At 40.0% G+C, this 20,257-nt stretch overlaps 1 protein-coding gene across 1 annotated transcript; it reads left to right on the top strand.

Moving 5' to 3' along the window:
• Nucleotides 1–13,632: 13,632 nt before the first annotated feature.
• LOC116051531 (1,25-dihydroxyvitamin D(3) 24-hydroxylase, mitochondrial) lies at nucleotides 13,633–20,041 on the top strand. Its single transcript, XM_031302030.2, has 12 exons — nucleotides 13,633–13,981; nucleotides 14,152–14,342; nucleotides 14,462–14,555; nucleotides 14,650–14,743; nucleotides 15,265–15,356; nucleotides 15,670–15,781; nucleotides 17,018–17,163; nucleotides 17,744–17,910; nucleotides 18,551–18,629; nucleotides 18,909–19,106; nucleotides 19,295–19,406; nucleotides 19,723–20,041. Exons 1-11 carry the CDS (start codon nucleotides 13,724–13,726, stop codon nucleotides 19,403–19,405), a joined length of 1,542 nt encoding a protein of 513 aa, XP_031157890.1. The 5' UTR covers nucleotides 13,633–13,723; the 3' UTR covers nucleotide 19,406; nucleotides 19,723–20,041.
• Nucleotides 20,042–20,257: the final 216 nt, after the last annotated feature.

Below are 20,257 nucleotides of genomic sequence, written 5' to 3'. Positions count from 1 at the left end.
GCTCTTCCAGACATTTAAAGTAAAAACATACTATTCTTTTTATTGAAAAGAATAAATATAAAGTGGAATTTTCCAGTTAAAAGACGGGTCTTTAAGATGACGACATGTATCGATAATATTGGATCGTTGACAATTAAATCGATATATCGATTCAGATTGATGTATTGTTACACCCCTATTATGGGGAAGGTTTTTATTTTTCTGTAAAATAAGCAATAAGAAAAGAAAATACAAGCTCTTGTATGTATTATGCATGATGGATAAATGGCCGCTGCCTGTAACGCCTGAGTGAACATCTATAGGAAACATGATAACTCAGACAAATGTGCTCTCTCCTGGTGGGTTTATTATGGGGAAATGGTGTTTCAAAGCGGGAGGTACTGCATGTTATCACTGTCACATCCGCGCAAATAAGTGTGGTGTCACTTTCCCCCCTGGGACAGGCGAGGTCGACCGGTGCATGTTTTTTAGCTCATTCACTCATTTACTTACCTCCCCTTTAACCCCTTACACACACACACACACACACACACACACACACACACACACACACACACACGCGCACACACACACACACACACACACACACACACACACACACAGAGGTTGTAAGAGTTCAGAGCAGAGTACACAAGGACCTCTCTGAACTCAACAAGTTGGCTCCTTTCCAACGAATATATCACGTCAGTTGCACAGCTCATAAACGAACAGAGTCTCCGTGCCCTCCTTACCTTACACACAAACAGGTTAATATACTGCCGTGTTTTCCAAAACAACTTGGTTAGCCCTGGGCAAGCGTACTGAATAGCATTTAAAAAAAACCTCTTTTGATCAGGATGGATGACCTCAGGGCTTCGTTGCTCTGGTCTACGACATCAACATGCACAGCGTGGGCACAGCCTGCACCCTGGCACCAAAGCCAGACAGATGTTGTAAAAACCAGCTTGAGTGATGAGCTGGTTGAAACCACATCAGACTTTGTAAACATGAATGAAGATGATAGAAAGAAAACAGTGACATGGAAAAAAAACAAGAGGAGAAAGCCTGGCAATGGTGCATAATCACATACAGCATTCACGCACAGGCCACATGCACACATGGTAGAATCTGCATGTGTGGTTCTTCTACATGTTACTTTTCAAAGATATGTACAGAAATAATGTAAAAAAAAAAAAAAAAAAAATCATACCAAGCCAACAAAATAAAAATCATAGGACATAAAAATGGCTTTCTGATGAAAAATGCAAACAAATTATATATAATATCAAACTATTACTTTGAGAAAGCTAGATTCTTCTTTTTCTTCTTTTTAATGGTGAATTGCAATGTAAATGTGCATATGCTTGTAGGCTATTGTTTTTTGCTTGTGTGTGCCCCCTGTTTCACGCAAGGCGGAAATTACACAGGGGAAGTTTCCTCTGGGCTCCGGCTCCTCAGTATTTGAGGGGATACATAGATACAGAAAGACAGACAGAAACAGTCAGTGGACAGCATCATAAATGTCTGCACCAAATTTCATGGCAATCCATCCAGCAGTTGTTGAGATATAACGACCAACAGACCAGCATTGCCACCCATAGAGTCACGACGCTAGCATGACTAAATAAAGTATAACTACCTGTGCTGGCTCTCGCCTTAGTGGAGCCCTAAGCAACATCTGGAAATGCAGAAACAACACAACGCATTCCTGCTGATGTCGGTATTTAATAGACAAAGAACTTTTTATATTCTTACAAGCAGTTGTGACTAACATAATTGGTAAGAATCACTCATAGACCTCAAAATTAACTGAAAGGATTGTTTTTCTGTGATTTTGGAGAGTGTTTCTTGGCCTCAGCCTTGAAATGGCTTCCTAGGTTGTCTGTGCAGACAGAAACGCAAGCAAATATTTATTGCCTATGCAATTATGGATACATTGTTTTTGTTTCTTTTCTTTTCTGGGCCCTGTACATCAGCCTGTTAAGTACAATAAATCTGCTTGAAAAGTTGAAGTTAAAGTGATCAAAACATGGCTTGTGCAACTCATTTTTACAGTGGAAAAAGTAGTTGTAATAACTTCTTCTGCCTTCATCTTTGCCCACATGTGAAAACCTCTCACACACAAAACCCACAAACACACTTTTCCACTAAGAGGAAGTTTAATTTGAGCTACTGCAGTGTCTCAACATGCTTGTTTTGATGGCTTTTATTCCCATTTCCGAGTTTCTCTCCTTGTTTTTACTACGTCATTGAGCAATGTAGTTCTGTTTCCAATGAAACCTGATATTTTAACTGTACACTTAGGAATGTTTTTTACCCGGTGAGTGGCAGGGAGTGTTCACATTTCTTCACTTGTTCCTGAAAAGCTTCCTTTGAGGCTCCGCTGTTTGCTCATTCTCTCTCCATGAATGAGGAGTAACACATGCCACATGTCATGCAAGAATGAAAGCACAAAATTTCCTGGAATTAAGCGTGAGGGGCTTTTCTCTGCAACCCAGTGTTCTGGTTATTGTTGTAACAGATATGCAGAACTGTCCATCATTCTTTAGTAAACAACACTGTTATCCAACAAGGAGGTGTTATGCTCTTTTGCTTGACACTGTTTTTTTTTCTGGGCATTTTAGGACAGCTGAAGACATGAAAGGGGAGAGAGAGGGGGAATGACATGCAGCAAAGGGCCGCAGGTTGGAGTCGAACCGGTGGCCCACTGCGTCGGGGAGTGAACCTCTATATATGGACCCACGCTCTACCAGGTGAGCTCCCCAGGCGGCCCCATCTCTTTTAAGATAATGTTTTGGGGCATTTTAGCCTTTAATAGACAGGACAGCTGTAGACAGGAAAGGGAGGAAGAGAGAGGGGGAAGACATGCAGCAAATGGCTGCAGGTCGGACTCGAACCCTGAGCCGCTGCGTTGAGGATTGAGCCTCTGCATATGGGCGCTCGCTCTACTAGGTGAGCTACCCAGACGCCTGGCCCCATCTTTTTTAAGTGAGCAGGCGGTAGAGGGGAAATATATCTGTAAATGTTCCCATCAGTTCAGTCATGTGGAACCGACTTATTTGTATGTACACTAAGTACAGAGAAGTTATTTGACATATAGGCTCTGACCTCATCACTCCTAAACATACACTAAGCAGAGATTGGGGAGTGTAACTGTTCACCCTCAAAACCACATTAGGTAGATAGGTTGTGTCAAGGTCTGTATCCCCTAACCTTAACTCAACCCTAATCAACTATCTCTAACTAACATAAGACCCAAACCAGCATTATGGGAAACACTATTCAAAGGGAAACACTCTCATTTACACGAAAACCCCATTTTTATCACAGAAAACAATTATTTCTAAAAACTCCGGCCAAAGTGGAGATTTTGGAAAACTTCGTTTGCACGTTTGCATGTAAACTGAGACAAACGGATGTTTAGGCAGCCGAGAGAGAGAAAGAGGAAGTGAGTCGTTGCTGTTGTTGCTATTTTCGGGATTCTGATTGGCTAAGTGGGCTTGAGCTTCTTGTTACACTGCCACCTACAGGTGTGGCATGCTCTTGACAGCATTGACAGCATATATACACGGATACATGTAAACGAACACTTTTCTGAAAACATAGAGGTTCTAAATGTCTGTTTATGAAAATAGCCGGCCACGTGTAAACGTAGTCTAAATCTGTGTTAGTGAGCACTTCTCCTTTCCCGAGAAAATCCATCCACCTCACAGGTGTGGCATATCAAGATGCTGATTAGACAGCATGATTATTGCACAGGTGTGCCTTAGGCTGGCCACAATAAAAGGCCACTCTAAAAAACTGTATTGTGGGGGGTCCGGGGGGGTCCGAATACCAGTCAGTAAAAAAAAAAAAAAAAAAATTGCTGGATATTGGCAGGATCTGGAACACGCTGTCGTATACGCCGGTATCTCTGCATTCAAAATGCTATCAATAAACCCCCCCCCAATACAGTAAAACTGCACATTTTAGAGTGGCCTGCCAATATCCAGTAACTTCCTTTTTTTTTGTTTACTGACTGGTTTTCGGACCCCCCCCCCACCCGGACCGCCCCAATAAAAACAATTTTTTTTAGAGTGGCCTTTTATTGTGGCCAGCCTAAGGCACACCTGTGCAATAATCATGCTGTCTAATCAGCATCTTGATATGCCACACCTGTGAGGTGGATAGATTATCTCAGCAAAGAAGTGCTCAGTAACACAGATTTAGACAGATTTGTGAACAATATTTGAGAGAAATAGTTATTTTGTGTACATAGAAAAAGTCTTAGATCTTTGAGTTCAGCTCATAAAAAATGGGGGCAAAAACAAAAGTGCTGCGTTTATAATTTTGTTGAGTGTATATCATCATATTTTCTGATCTAAATCATAACTTGACATTTTTGCATTGTATAATAAATATACTGAAATCGAATAATCTCGAAAGGATACCAGTTATAATGCAGAATCTACATTAATGTGTATATGGGCCAGTGTGTATGACACCAGCCACCATCTCACCATTCCCTAACAAAATACAGTACTTTAAATAAATTGCAGAGATGATATTGTATATAGTAAATCGTGATTCTTCAAAACTAGCAATCCATCTGATATACACTAAGACATATCTTCTTAACAGCAAATCATTATTACCTTATACATTTCAGAATCACAAAAACTTCTTGGATTGAAATATACAAATAATATGTAGTGCTGACAAGCAGCAGATGGCCATCAGTACATAGCTATGAGTTTAAGGTAAAAAATGCATGGCTGAGTGAAACAGCAACAAGAACTGGAGAACAGAAGCTCAGCAGTTTAAATGAATATGTAATATTAAATAATGATCCAGATGGGCTGTGTCTTCAACTAGAGATGAAGTTTGATAGGAATTCCAAACAATCGGCACAAAGAAGGAAGGAAGTTAGCCCTGATCCAGGACTGTATACTTAATAAAGGTGCTGCATGGATATCTAGATCCACTCTGCTCATTTTAGTAAGATCTGGCGTTAACAAAGCTACGGGCACTTTGTGGATCTAAACAAGGCTCTAAACTAAGTTTTCTGAGCCCTTTTCCACTCTGCATCGGCATCTAAGTCTTCTTTTTCATTCTTGGTTACAGCATGGTTATGTCACATTCAGACATTCCGTCACTGATTATGACAGTTTATACGATACAGAGCATTTACATAGTATAACTTACTTTTATTATATTTACTAAGAAGTATCAAGTCAATGATGAGATGTGGTTAAATTGTGTGGTTAAAAGTGTTTCTTTAGGGTTCTTGTAAATTGAAGAAGTTTAAGGAAAAGATCATAATTTCAGTTAAAATAAGTAAGTAGTAACTTAAGTTGCATACATAAGTTAAGTATGTTACGTACTTAAAGTAAGATAAGTATGTGACGTAAGCTAACTTATGTATGGAAGTTAAAATAATTTCAAGTCAATTAACGTTGACTTTTGGTTTCTCACGAGACACTTCTCCCGTTTGTGATACATCAAAAACAAACAATCCGGACAAAACATGTTTCGTCCTAAATGTAATTAGGAATGCAGTTTAGTTGTATGGGAACACCATTTTTAGAAGACTGGGTTGCTCTTATAGGTTCATTGTTCTGCTCAGTGGCAATACGGGCCAGCTGAAGGATGTTTTTTTTTTGGTCAACCACCATGAAGCTCAAATGAGGCAATTTGAGGCAAACCTATCCATGTTCTGCCTTGAACGGCTTCCTTTGAATGCCCACCTGCAGGCAGGCTGACAGGACATCAGAGCATGATGACATCCACCAAAGAGCTCCTGTTTATAATGATAAGATAACAGAGACAGTGCGATGAGTTGACGGGGCCATGGGGGTACACTGTATCTGGGGGTCAAAACTTTGACAAATTTACCTCTGAGGCTCAGGTCAGTGAAGAGGTCAAAGAGTACCAGAGTGTGCCAACAATGTAATCAACAAGTTCTTTGGGGCCATAGCAGCCATGGTGACATACTGCAGAGGAATCATAGTCTATTTTCAGTGGTGGATGAAGTACTCAGTTCCTGTATTTAAGTAAAATAAAAAGTATAAATAACACAGTCTAAAAGTACTCAATTACATGTAAAACTCCTGAATTTAAAATGTTACTTAACTAAAGGTAAAGAAGTGTTATCAGCAAAATTTACTTAAAATATCAAAAAGTAACTCAATGTGCAGAATGGCTCCATTTAGTGTTAAGTTAAAGAATATTATATGATTCTATTTTGATCACTAATAAATACATGTAAGAGCATTTTAATATTGGAGTTTGTCAATGTGGAGCCAATTTAGCCTTATTTGTGTACTACTCCACCGTCTTTTTTTTATATTTCTGATCACTTATATTCATTATTGTACTGCATGTAGGGCACACTCACTTTGTTGAGCTGGTCATATTGTGGACAATGCCAACAGAAAACATCAACAAATAATAAACACCACACATAAGGGCTTCATAGCACTGACCTCGTCAAATACTACTGCCCTTGTTCCACCCCTTCACTAAGTTGCCTTTACATTCCTATTACACCCGTTAACCTATTAGCTCCATGTATGCAAAAAGTAGGGCAGCATGTAGCCTGCAGTAAGTCAGTGTCTTCAGCTGCATATATGATCACAATACCTGCTACCTTTGGTCACATATTCTTTGTTCTCTCAAGATGCTTCTGCACTCTAACCAGCAGAACAAATATGTTACAGTCAAGAACAATCAGCTAGTGACGGTAAGCTCCTCTCAGATTATGACTGACCCACTTTCCCTCTGAACATATAATCCATATACACACAGCAAACTTTGACATTAAAAGCAAAAGTACAAATCATTTTAACAAAATAAACATATGTGGGGATGCTCCTTTATGTCTGGATCAGTTTCATGCTTACTGGAGTACTTTTCATATTTCAGGGTACAACGGGCCAAATATTTTATAGTGCATCTAGAGCAGGGGTTACCAACACAGTGCCCGCGTGCACCAGGTAGCCCCCAAGGACCACATGAGTAGCCCTCAGGCCTATTCTAAAAATGAAAATTTAATGTTGATATTATCTGTTTCCCACCTTGTTAAGTCATTGTTGATAATTATTGTGAGAAATCATTAACGTGATCAGTGTCTTCACATAGATGACTATCATTAATCATCAATAATCACATATAACTAAAGGCAAACTGAGAAAATTTGTTATTTCAGAAGAGTGTATCAAACTGGTAGCCCTTCGTATGACTCAGTACCCATGAAGTAGCTCTCAGTTTCAAAAAGGTTGGTGACCCCTGATCTAGAGTGACGATTGAACATTTTTCAGCTATCTTCAAACAAGACTAAGAGTCTACAGCGATGCTAGCGGCTCTGTAAAGGTGCTGACAAACCAAGCAGACGGCAAAGAACTAGTGGCGACAAAGCCTGACTGTGGCATTGCGTCATGTTGCTTTGCGTCGCCTGTGTCTTGGCCAAAAAGTTGCTATGATACATACTGTACAACAAAACAGCATTTTCCCCAATCAGCCAACAGCAGCAAAGAACTTACATTTCTGAGCCAAATTACAAATCTATACAATAGTCAAATGTCATATGTCAACCTCAGAGTGTCGCAAGAGGAAAAATAAGAGGATCACCAAAATCATTAGTATGCATCATCTGGGCAACATAGACCTCTGTACCAAATGTTGTGCTAATCCATCTTTTTAATGTTAAGATATTTCACTGGATAAGTGGAAACTTTGACCTCATGGTGGTGCTCGACGTAAAGTCAGTTGATCACTACACCCCGTAGGATTCATCTTCTGACTGGCTCTGAATGTCTGCTCAAAATTGAATGGCAATTCATCTAATATGTGTTGAGATATTTCACTCTGGTCGGTGGGCCAGTCCCTCCAAATTACAGTAAAGTTCTTCTCTATTGCAGTTAAACATGCTCTATTATATGTATCAACGCAGGAGTATGTCTATGGGAGGTTTGAATGCATGTTTAGCAGAAGGGCCAGCCAAACTGACAGGAGGACAGACAAAGGCAGCTTCTCAATGTGGCAATGTCATAGATAGTATCCTATGTTGATAACATTTATCAAGTTATCACAATATAAAGTCAGAGATGCTGTCCTATTTTTTATGGAGTGCTACCATGAGTTTTCCAGATTAAGTAGTTCACAGACCTTTGTTACCTGTACTTTCTCTGTGAACTCTGCATGCTCACTAACAACAGTTCACCTCAGTCACCCCTGCCTCAACTGACTAATCTCTTCAAAAGGAATGATCCAATGCTAAAATCACTGATACACAACAATGTGAGGAAACATTTTACGGTGCCACATTTCTGACCTTATGACATTGCTATTGCCTATCGACATTTCCCCTTTCCAAGGAACAAGCCTATTGCCTTACTTCTACTCCAACACTTTCCAGTCCTTTAGCTTGTTTCTGTCCAAGAGGGAGGGCACTTCTCCATCCAGGGAATCCTGACCCAAATACTGAGGAAACAGCAGCCTTAGTGTGTATAGGAGGAGGTCAGTAAGTTCACGGAAACGTGCTTCCTTACCAGCTCAAGCTTCAGCCCTTCCCCATCATCTCTATCAATAGGAATGACCTACCTTTTGGCCAGAGTCAATAATCTATGAGCTTTTATGAGACCCATCAAATAAATAAAACCTTTGTTTGTCAGTGTCACAAGTCTTTATGTTTCATGAAATCAAAAGCCGCTCGATCTCAAGAATTTTAATGCTCAATCAACACCACACAGAATGTGCAGCGATTCGGGACACACAGAAAAACTTTGAATGACAGATAAAGTTGTTAAACAGGGAGACTGAAAATCATTTGCCTGCACTGTCGACCCTATTTAGAAGTGTATCTGTCAACACTGTGAGCCTCGCTGCTGCACAGGGAGTAGGGCATATCACGCTGCTAGAGGGTGGAGGATGTGGTGGTGGTGGGGTGCTCCTTGCATTACTACATTCCTGCTCTGTTGTAAATATTTTTATTCTTAGTGTAAGGGTGGGCTTGGGAAGGGGGCACCTCACATTCCAGGTCAGGCCATATGTGACCACTCAGGCGGATGTGACTGTACGAAGCATTTCCATCTCCACTATGTATCCCAACTAATCTCCTCCACTGTGGCCCCCGCATTATTTTTCCAGGAGCACGGTGGTCTTCTCATGGATGAATGAATGAATGTGCATCTTTGTGTGCATGCATGCTTGTGTATCTCCTTCGCATGTGCCTGCATCCCTGCGTACAGAGCAGCCTCCACTTCAAACCCAATCACCGAACTCACTGACCTGTCAGTCAATTTGGACAGTTTGAGTCATCAGGTTTGTGTGCTCTGTGTGCTGATGACTCCACTGCTGCTGAGAAGGTCAGCTGGCCCCTATCCCAGTTCATCACTTATCTCTCTGCCTGATGATGTCCAGGCCACAAAGCCCTCACTGATTTGAGTGTAAGAGTTGCTACAGTAGTCAAAGTGATACATAAAAGATGAAATGATGAAAATGTTCAGTAGGGTCAAGAATCAGGATTTCAATCAGAGGAATCTATCTTTAAAGGAAGGAATTTCTGTCTGTGTGTGAGTGTTTATGTCCTAAAACTATTAAATATTTAATACAGCACAGTAAAAGTCCTGCATTAAAATGTTTACTTCAAGAGAAAAGAGAGACATATCAGCACAATGTACTTATATTTACTTAACTTAATATTCAAGGTGGAGTTGGAGCTTCCAACTCTAATTTAATGCTGGATAGTTTAATGAATAACAATGCAAACAGTATATTTAACCAGGGTTGGCTTGGTTACTTTAAAAATTGATTATGATGCAATTACTAATGACCTAATGAAAATTTAATTTGTGTCCTAATCCAAGTATCACAATATTAAAGTAACGTAACTTGGTTACTTTCCATTACTTTTGTATTACCTCAATACCAAATAACTTGTTCCCCTTTTCTGCTTAAAATACAAAATAATGGTGAAATTTCCACCCAGTGAAAGCATTTTTTCCCCACCACCATTAGATGCCATGATAATAAATTGGCAAGCTATGGTTTTACTCAACACCAGAGTGGTGTTGTGTAAGACTCGTAAAGTGTTGTAATATGTGTGCATGTGCATGGTAGTATATTGTTCTTCATTTTTAAATTTTAATTCTGCTAATATTCTCCATTTTTACTAAATGTACACCCATTTCTAATGCTATCACTCCACTGAATCGTCGTTATCAGCCTGTAGATATTGGTAACATCTACCAGTAGGTTCAGAAGGCCATCATTATCTATTCATATGATAACAGTCGCTGTTAGCGTTGTCTTGAACCCTTGGCGTCACTTTTTAACGCTCTGGGAGTCCCGTTGTGAATTTAAACGAAACTAATGTTACTTGGTTAGGTTTAGACAACAAAACTACTTGGTTAGGTTTAGGAAGATCGTAATTTTGGGTTAAAATACTAACGTTTGTGGCGTTAGTTAAGAATGTTACGTAAATAACGTTACGTAACGTAGCCTGCATTACTTAAAAAAGTCAACATCGACATTTGGTTTCACTGCTCTTCTGGGTGAGGGTCCTGTGGGTTTTTTGTGAGCGTGGTTTATATCACTTAATTATATAATACGCTATACAAGTGTGGATGGTCACTTTTTCTAACAGAAATTGCATAACTTGATAATGCTTTCAATTTGATTTATTTTGTTATTTATTAATGCTTTATTTTATGCAGCAATAGGGTAGGTAGGGCATAAATGTTGTTTGTTGTTGTTATTTCGTATTGTATCAAGCCCCAAGGCAGAGGTGTTGATACATCGTGTCTGTGTTTTAGATGAGACTGTGTGCATGTATTTAATTATAGTGTCTAGGCTCCCTGAATAAGTATACTCTCTTTTCTGTGTTATGTTCCTGTACCCTCGCCAAACTAGATGGAACAATCTGTTAAATTAATTGTGTTTACCGTGCAATACATTCATGATTGTTTTGTAAAACTCCACAACTGCATACACACTGAAAGCCACAGAGCTTGTGCTTTAATTTAAACTGATATTTAATTTGAAATCACAAAAAGTAGCATGAGAGATAATGACTGAGTACCTTTGATGAACAAAAAACACAAACATACATCCTATATTTACACATTTATTAAGGTAAAAACCTTTTCAGTCACTTATTTTACACAATGTCAGAGAGGAGGGTATTGCGCAGGACTATTTGCAACGAGAGAACATCAAAAGAAAACATGTTTTCTCAATGACTTGCACCCTGCGCAGTGCGAGCTGTCAGTGACACTGCCAGTGTTACCTTGTGTTCAATATGCCAGTGCAGGCCAGGGCACTGCGAGTCCTGAGGTAAAGCCTCACTCAACAATCCGCTGCTCTCGCTTCGTACTGTTTAAGGAATAACATTGTAAGAATAGACATTTCCTCTCCGCATTATGCCAACTTTCTGTCAGTCGTCTAATTGTTTCATATATATATATACACTCACCTAAAGGATTATTAGGAACACCATACTAATACCGTGTTTGACCCCCTTTCGCCTTCAGAACTGCCTTAATTTTTCGTGGCATTGATTCAACAAGGTGCTGGAAGCATTCTTTAAAAATGTTGGCCCATATTGATAGGATAGCATCTTGCAGTTGATGGAGATTTGTGGGATGCACATCCAGCCTGCCCAGTGGTAACAAAGCATGACGGATCCATGTTCTCATTCTGTTTACGCCAAATTCTGACTCTACCATCTGAATGTCTCAACAGAAATCGAGACTCATCAGACCAGGCAACATTTTTCTTCAACTGTCAAATTTTGGTGAGCTCGTGCATTTTCCTATTTTTAGTGGAGATGAGTGGTACCCAGTGGGGTCTTCTGGTAGTGTAGCCCATCCGCCTCAAGGTTGTTTGTGTTGTAGCTTTACAAATGCTATGCTGCATACCTCGGTTGTAACGAGTTGTTATTTGAGTCAAAGTTGATCTTCTATCAGCTTGAATCAGTCGGCCCATTCTCCTCTGACCTCTAGCATCAACAAGACATTTTCGCCCACAGGACTGCTGCATACTGGATGTTTTTCCTTTTTCAGACCATTCTTTGTAACCTCTAGAAATGGTTGTGCGTGAAAATCCCAGTAACTGAGCAGATTGTGAAGTACTCAACAACCATGCCACGCTCAAAGTTGCTTAGATCACCTTTCTTTCCCATTCTGACATTCAGTTTGGAGTTCAGGAGATTGTCTAGACCTGGACCACACTCCTAAATGCATTGAAGCAGCTGCCATGTGATTGGTTGATTAGATAATTGCATTAACAAGAAATTTAACAGGTGTTTCTAATAATCCTTTAGATGAGTATATATATACACTGTACTTAAGTACATAAGTACAGTACTTAAGTAAATGTACTTAGTTACATTCCATCACTGGTCAATACAATCTATCTTGTTTGTTTAATCTATACAAAAACCCAAAGGAAGACACTGTTCGGATTAAACAAACTATGGGGATAAGTGTGTGTGTGTGTGTGTGTGTGTGTGTGTGTGTGTGTGTGTGTGTTAGACCTGGAGAAACTCTCGTTCAGTTAAGGTTCAAGGTTGTTCTGTGCACCTGAGAGTCTGTGAATGAGCACTTTTACAACACAGGGGCCCTGCATGTTATTTAAGTCCTTCCAGCTCTGAGGGGGCGGTGTGAGTGTGTGTGAGTGTGTGTGTGTGTGTGTGTGTGTGTGTGTGTGTGTGTGTGTGTGTGCGTGCGTGCGTGCGTGCGTGCGTGCGTGCGTGCGTGCGCGAGAGTATTAGGGAGCCAGATATGGAGGTGGTTTCACTGCAGGTAAACCCATCAACTAATCAACAGAGCTGATATCAAAAAGTTGATTGATAAAATGTATCAAATGAAGCTTTTCTACATATTTTTTTTGCTATTCCTGCTTGCTTTCTGTCATGTGTATTCATTAAAAAGTGTTGCACTGTTGGAAAAAAAAGTAGATTTTAACATTAGAGGCCACATAGAAAGATCTGGAAACCCTTTAATAATTGAATGACATGATTCTGAGGATTGCCATGTTTGAGACGACTATAAGATGAGGCAGCAACCTGCAAAACTCAAACAAACTTATACTCTATCTTAGATGATTTTCCATAATAATAATATAATTTAACACTACATATGTAATTACAATTTCAAATTCAAAAGGAGAATGGCCCTGAATATATATGAATATAATATGCAGTTTACCCCCCCCCCCCCACACACACACACACACACACACACACACGCACACACACACACACACACACACACACACACACACACACACACACACACACACACACACACACACACAGAACACACTCCAAAATACAAACAAAGCAAACACACATACACAAACACACACTGCAATCTGTCAAATATTTGCCCACGGTGCAGAAGTGTGGCAGTTGTATTTGCTCAGCCAAAGTTTCGTTTCTTCCAATCGCGGGTCGCTCTGAAACACGGTTCAGAGCGTCACCTCCGATGTGGCCTGTATGTTTATTTATAAAGCGAGGGGGGCGACGAGGGCACCTTCTCGGTCTATCTGGGGTCATACGACCCTCCCAACGTGGATAAATGAATAGTGGGCTCGACGGCCACACCATGCAAGACCGGCCCCTGATTGGTTCAGTGCACGGCAGGAATAAACACTCTCAGGGTATATATATTGTGGTAAGGTGTAACACTTCCAAGAAACGAGAAACCCCCACGATAATAGCTATATCATTCCGCTTTATAAAACAAATCTACACATTTTAAGGATGAGGACGCAGATCCAAAAAGTTCCTCAGATCATAGAGTTTCTAAAAAAGAAATCTGTCGGGCTGCAGCACTTCAAACCAACATCTTCAGTGTGCGTCCTGGAGGAAAAGGATGCTGAGGAGGCTGCGCGCTGCCCTCACGCTGCCTCCAGAGCGCGCAGCCTGGACGCGATCCCAGGACCCACCAACTGGCCGCTCGTCGGCAGTCTGGTCCAACTTCTCCGGAAAGGAGGTCTGACAAGACAACACGAGGCACTGGTACAGTATAATTAATAACTTTTCCTATTGTTTTCTTAACAAATACAGCCTATTTTTTGTTAAACATTGGAGCAACACAAATGTTTTTTTAACGAATAAAAAAAACATGCTGAATGTATATCGATGTAAAATTTCTCTGACTGATAGAAGACTCTTTAAATTTATCTTAGGTTGATTATCATAAGAAATTCGGCAAGATTTTTCGGCTGAAGCTGGGCTCTTTTGAGTCGGTGCACATTGGCGCCCCTTGCTTGCTGGAGGCGCTCTATAGGAAGGAGGGAAATTACCCTCAGAGACTGGAGATCAAACCCTGGACAGCATACAGAGACATGAGAGACGAGGCGTACGGACTCCTCATCCTGTAAGTAGACTTTCGATTTCTTATTTAATCATCTAGAAAGTGTCCACAATTCGTGGTGACGCAGCTTGAACACGCTTGAAGTGCACAAATGTTTTAAAGTAAACTGTTTGTGTTTGCAGGGAGGGGAAAGACTGGCAAAGAGTGAGGAGCGCTTTTCAGCAGAAACTCATGAAACCGACAGAAGTGGTGAAGCTTGATCGCAAAATAAATGAGGTAAGGTTCAGAGGTTCCAAAGTATCGGAGTTTATGTTTTATACGTGTTTATTGGTGATCGATGACTGACAGCTTCTGTCTTGTTTAAATGCAGGTGTTGGTGGATTTCGTTGGCAGAATTGGACAAATAAACGTCAGTGGAAAGATCGAAGACTTGTACTTCGAACTGAATAAATGGTCTTTTGAGAGTAAGTTCAACTGTTTTTGCCAAAGTTACCAATTTAGGCTGCAAGTAAGGATTCATTTTTATTATCAATTTATCTGCTGATTATTTTCAGGATCTATTGTTTAATCTGTGTGTGAGGGAAAAAAATGGATGGAAGTGTCATCTTCAAATCACCAAAGATATTCAGTTTGCTTTCAAAGCAGAAAAATCCTCATTTTACAGGCTGGTACCAGGGAATGTGACTGAAATGATTAATTGATTACCAAAATAGTTGCAAATGAATTCTTTGTCGGTTGACAAATCAATGAATCAGCTCTACAGTTCATTATTTTGTTTAACGAAAGCACTGGGATGCATCTATTGTAACAGTTGTACACATATGGCATGCTATTTTTGTGACATCTAACTTTAAAAGAAAAAAAGATCAGTGAATAATTTGTGCTATATCTACAAGTATGTAGATAGAAATATTTAATTGAAAAGTCTTTACTGCTCAGGCTCTGAATCTCTGAATCTCACTCTTTGCTTTTCTTTGTCGTTTAGCCATCTGCCTCGTCCTCTACGACAAGAGATTTGGTCTTCTGCAGGAGAAAGTCAACGAGGAAGCCATGAACTTCATCACCGCCGTGAAAACAGTGAGTACGCCTGCCTGCTGTTTGTTCCACTCATAGCAGCAGTGTGTCCCATAGGAGAGGACACCTGAGATGATCTGACATAACAGTGGTTCAGTGTCTGACTGACACTCTTGCTGTATTTAAACTGGGATTGAGGGGCAAACCAATACCTATCCTCCACAGTCAGGAGATAACACGGGAATGCTCACAAAGGTCTCACAGGGCAGAGGGGGGCAAGAAACAACAGAAGACATGATAAAGATTGCATCATTTAGTGTGAGTGGATGATGATTAGCTTTAATTAACACTCTGCCCTCTTTTTCTTTCTCTGTAGATGATGAGCACATTTGGCATGATGATGGTCACACCCGTGGAGCTCCACAAGAGCCTCAACACCAAAACATGGCAGGACCACACAGCAGCATGGGACCGCATTTTCAGCACAGGTACAAACACAAACACATACTACAAAATTACACAAAAAGATGACTCTCATTTGATAAAGTTGTAGTACAGTGTGTCTACACTGATATGCAAAACTGTTTGGGCTCAGTTCCAGCCACAAGATAGATAGATAGAGAGGAACAGAGGGAGGGTGGGTTTGAACTGAGTGCCTCAGTGTTTTTTTGTGTACTTGGCACTTGGGTAAATGGCAGCCAGAGTCATAGTAACCACATGACCTAAGAGGGAGAACTCTGCCAAATATTTGTAGTAGCAGGAGGGAGGGAGAAGAGGATGCTGCTGTAGCTCATTACAACCACACCCCACACACACACACACACACACACACACACACACACACACACTCTAGTGGCAAACTTTATGATTCACATGAAGAGTCACGGATCAAACAATTACAGAAATAGAGGCATCACTGGTCATCCATATGATTCAGGTCATATGGATGTGATGTTATGTAAGGACATCATCGGACCTACAGTACACATTTAAAAATGGAAATTTAATTTAACACATCACACATTCCAACTCGCCACGCTTACATACGGCCTGATGCATAAATCATACAGGCGAAGGAGGACAACCCAAAGAAAAGACTAATACTGCCATAACTTGATCTGGATTACAAACTGCAAAACATGTGGGACTAGTTACTATTATCATATAAATGTCAGTAAATAGTAGAAAAATAACCCCAAGACGAAGGCTTAAAATGTCTCGTTTTGTCCGACCAACAGTTAAAAAGATTTTCTTTAAAATGACGTAAAGCAGAGAAAAGAAGCAAATCCTCACGTTGGAGAAGCTGGACTCAGCAAATATTTCTCATTTATACTTGATAAATGACATTGATCATCAGAATTGTTTAGATTAATATTCTGTCAAACAGCTAATCCATTATTCAATTCATTTGAGCTCTTTCCACTATAAAAGTCAAAAGGTCTAAGAAATCAGCTCTCTGATATGTGAGATTTTAAAGCAACATGAGACCTAACCAAGCTCCAAACAAACAAAATGATCAGATTCCTCAATACAGATGCAATAGTTAAAAAATGTTATATTATTTAATAAAAGTATCACAGAATCTTTGTTTTGGGATGTCAAAGAGGAGCAATGGTCACCAGTAGAAAATAGCCAAGCACATGACAGATACACACTGAATACAATGAGACAAATGTGAGATCAGTGTGATTACATCTGATCTTCACTGCTTTGTATTTCCTCAGCCAAAGTCTACATAGACAAGAAGCTAAAGAGGAACGCCGTCAGAGCTCCTGATGACTTAATCGGTGACATCTTACACCACAGCTGTCTCTCTAAGAAGGAACTGTACGCAGCCATCACAGAGCTACAGATCGGAGGAGTTGAGACGGTGAGCAACATTTTGTACTACAAAGACACATTTCATTTACAGGAAAAGTTTGATATTTTCGGAAATACGCTTAATAACTTTCTTGTTGAGAATAGTTAGATTTGAAGCTCGATACCACTCGCCTATATAGGAGTGGTATCGATCTTCTTATCACTCACGTCAACAAAGCTATTAAACATGTTTCGCCTAATCTCAAATTATTGTTTCTGCCTATTCCAGCTTTTTGTTTATATACACTTAGCTGCACCATTGTATAGTTAAGAACTCAGGTTAACCTCTTAAACGTTTTACCTTTCGCCTATTTTCTTTTGAGGAGAAAAAAAAACTGTACAGCCTTTATGATACAATCAGGTGATGCAGTTACAGTGCTTCAAAAGCAGGGAATGAATGTTGTTTGGATGTAACTGAGGAGCCTTTGAGGGACCCCAAACATTCCTTAGCTCCCTTCAGGACCCCACTGAGGAATGCACTTATGGTAGCTGCCTCACTAAGTGACATCTCCTCTCTGCCTCCCTCTTTCTCTCTCTCTCTCTCTCTCTCTCTCTCTCTCTCTCTTTGGTGCTGTGTTTACATTTCTCAGACCGCCAACAGTATGCTGTGGGCTATTTTCAACTTGTCACGCAACCCTGGCGCCCAGAGGAAGTTGCTGGAGGAGATTAGAGAGGTGGTGGCTCCCAACCAGGACCCATGTGGAGAGCACATCAAGAGCATGCCCTACCTCAAGGCCTGCCTCAAGGAGTCTATGAGGTACAGTACAACAGGGTCACGGTGTAGAAAACAGAACAGCTACATAAAGCTCCTGGCTGCTGCTACTACAGTTACATTATGAGACAATTAGCAGGCTATAAACTGCAGTGACTTCCAAAAGCAGTATATGTCCAATTATACAGCTCATGGTCAAGTTAAAACATTTTTTAGCTACACATTACATGACAACATCCATCGATAAATTCGATCCACAGTTTTCCAATCAGACTCACTGGCTGTATCATGATTTCGCTCAGTACCACGGAGATTAAGGGGCAAAACTCCCACACATGACTGCCTCAAAAACATGAGATATGCATGCATGACTAGCAACAACCAGTGATCCCAGTTTAAACCGTGTGGTCACGTTTAAATCACTTCCTAACCTCTTATACTTTCTCCCCTTCTTCTCGTGCAGTCACAAGTTGCCTATATAACAATATTTAAGGCTAATGCCATAACCACATTACACAGGGAATGTACATGACCCATGACTTGAGATTATATCTCACCTCATCTTGCACTGTGAAAAACATCAAGAGTATGTTTAGCTCCTGTTAAACAGCTTAGATATGGGTGTCATGCTATACTATAGCTTCACTGAGACCATTTCCCATGCATTTTTTTTAAATTCTTACAGGTTATCGCCGTCAGTCCCGTTCACCAGCAGGACTCTGGACAAAGACACTGTGTTGGGAGATTATGCAATTCCCAAAGGAGTAAGTGGCTTAGTTCTCATTGCCATACACCTGACATGAGCAGATTACATTCTTGTATAAATTTACGTTTGACCGATGTCTGACGAAAAACTCGTATACTGTACAAAGTCTAAATGGAGCAACTCTAACAGCATGTGCAACTCAGCAACTGCATGGCAGGATAGGAATTACAGTAACAAGATCTTTATTGGACTTTATACTGGAGCCTACTATGTATTTAATTTATATGTAGGAAGTACTGAAAATAATGCTTTAATTGTTATTTTTGTTCATTTACAGACAGTTTTAATGATAAACAGCCACGCACTGGGCTCCAATGAGGAGTACTTTGATGATGGGAAGAAGTTCAAACCTGAGCGCTGGCTGCGGGAAAATAACACCATCAACCCCTTCGCCCACGTTCCCTTTGGCATCGGAAAAAGGATGTGCATCGGCCGACGGCTGGCAGAGCTGCAGCTACAGCTAGCCATGTGCTGGGTAAGATCAGACAGAAGTTCAGGACAGTTTATAGACTCATTACCTGTCACATTAAAGCAGTGTACAAGTGTGTAGTTCAATAAAATTTCTCAACACTACAGACTGATTGTTTTGGATTTTTCTACCACGTGACTCTCTTGAAGCTTCAATCCAATGATCAAATCCAACCCTGCTTGTGTTTCCTACAGTTGGTCAGAGACTATGAGATCGTGGCAACAGATAATGAGCCGCTCGACGTGATCCATTCAGGACTTTTGGTCCCCAACAGAGAACTTCCTGTTGCCTTTATCAAGAGATGAGGTGAGTAGATCTCTTTTTTTGTATCTCCATTTCTGCTTTTTCTTAAGACAAAACTTTGACATCTTGGGAAATACAGCATGCGTATGGTCTTTTCCCCCCAAGAGTTCGATGAGAAGATTGATAGCACTCTCCTCAGATGAGAGTGCTATCAATCTTCTTATCTTACTCTCCACTGGAAAGCGGATAAGCATATAACTCTTACTTTAAGTCTGATGTTTATTTAATCTAGGTTTCTTATTCACGGTAACTACAAAAGGACATTAACACTGTGGCATTTGCACATATTGAATTATTAATTATTTCCCTCCCCTCTCAGGCTCCATATTCAACTCTTGTGGACATAGTGACAGAAAGACAATACCTCTGTTGCCATGGCGCTGATGATCCAGTGTCTCCCTCTATTGCTGCTCTGTAAATAGAATACATAAGACAGACATTATTATATATGTAATCATTGCCAAATATACCTCTAACTTATTTAAAACTATTACTTATGACTGACTAACATTCCAGGTGTTACATAGAAATTGGATGTTGTGCCAAGGCAGCTTTGTATGTAAATGTCTAACGAATGCTTTTCCTTGTTTAATAACACACATAACACATACATATATATATATATATATATATATATATATATATATATATATATATATATATATATATATATATATATATATTATATTTATATATAGGTCACACATATGTTTATTTTTCATAGTGTATATAAAGTGCCATTCTAATATTGTAATATTGTACATTGTGTTATGTAGAGGCATATTGTATTCACTGAAATAAATACATAAATGTATTAAAGCCATGTATGTGTTTATTTTTTAAACTGGTGCATT

This window comes from Sander lucioperca, chromosome 6 (genome assembly GCF_008315115.2).
Source record: "Sander lucioperca isolate FBNREF2018 chromosome 6, SLUC_FBN_1.2, whole genome shotgun sequence".
NCBI classification, from domain to species: Eukaryota; Metazoa; Chordata; class Actinopteri; order Perciformes; family Percidae; genus Sander; species Sander lucioperca.
This window is presented reverse-complemented; position numbering and strand designations above follow the sequence as displayed.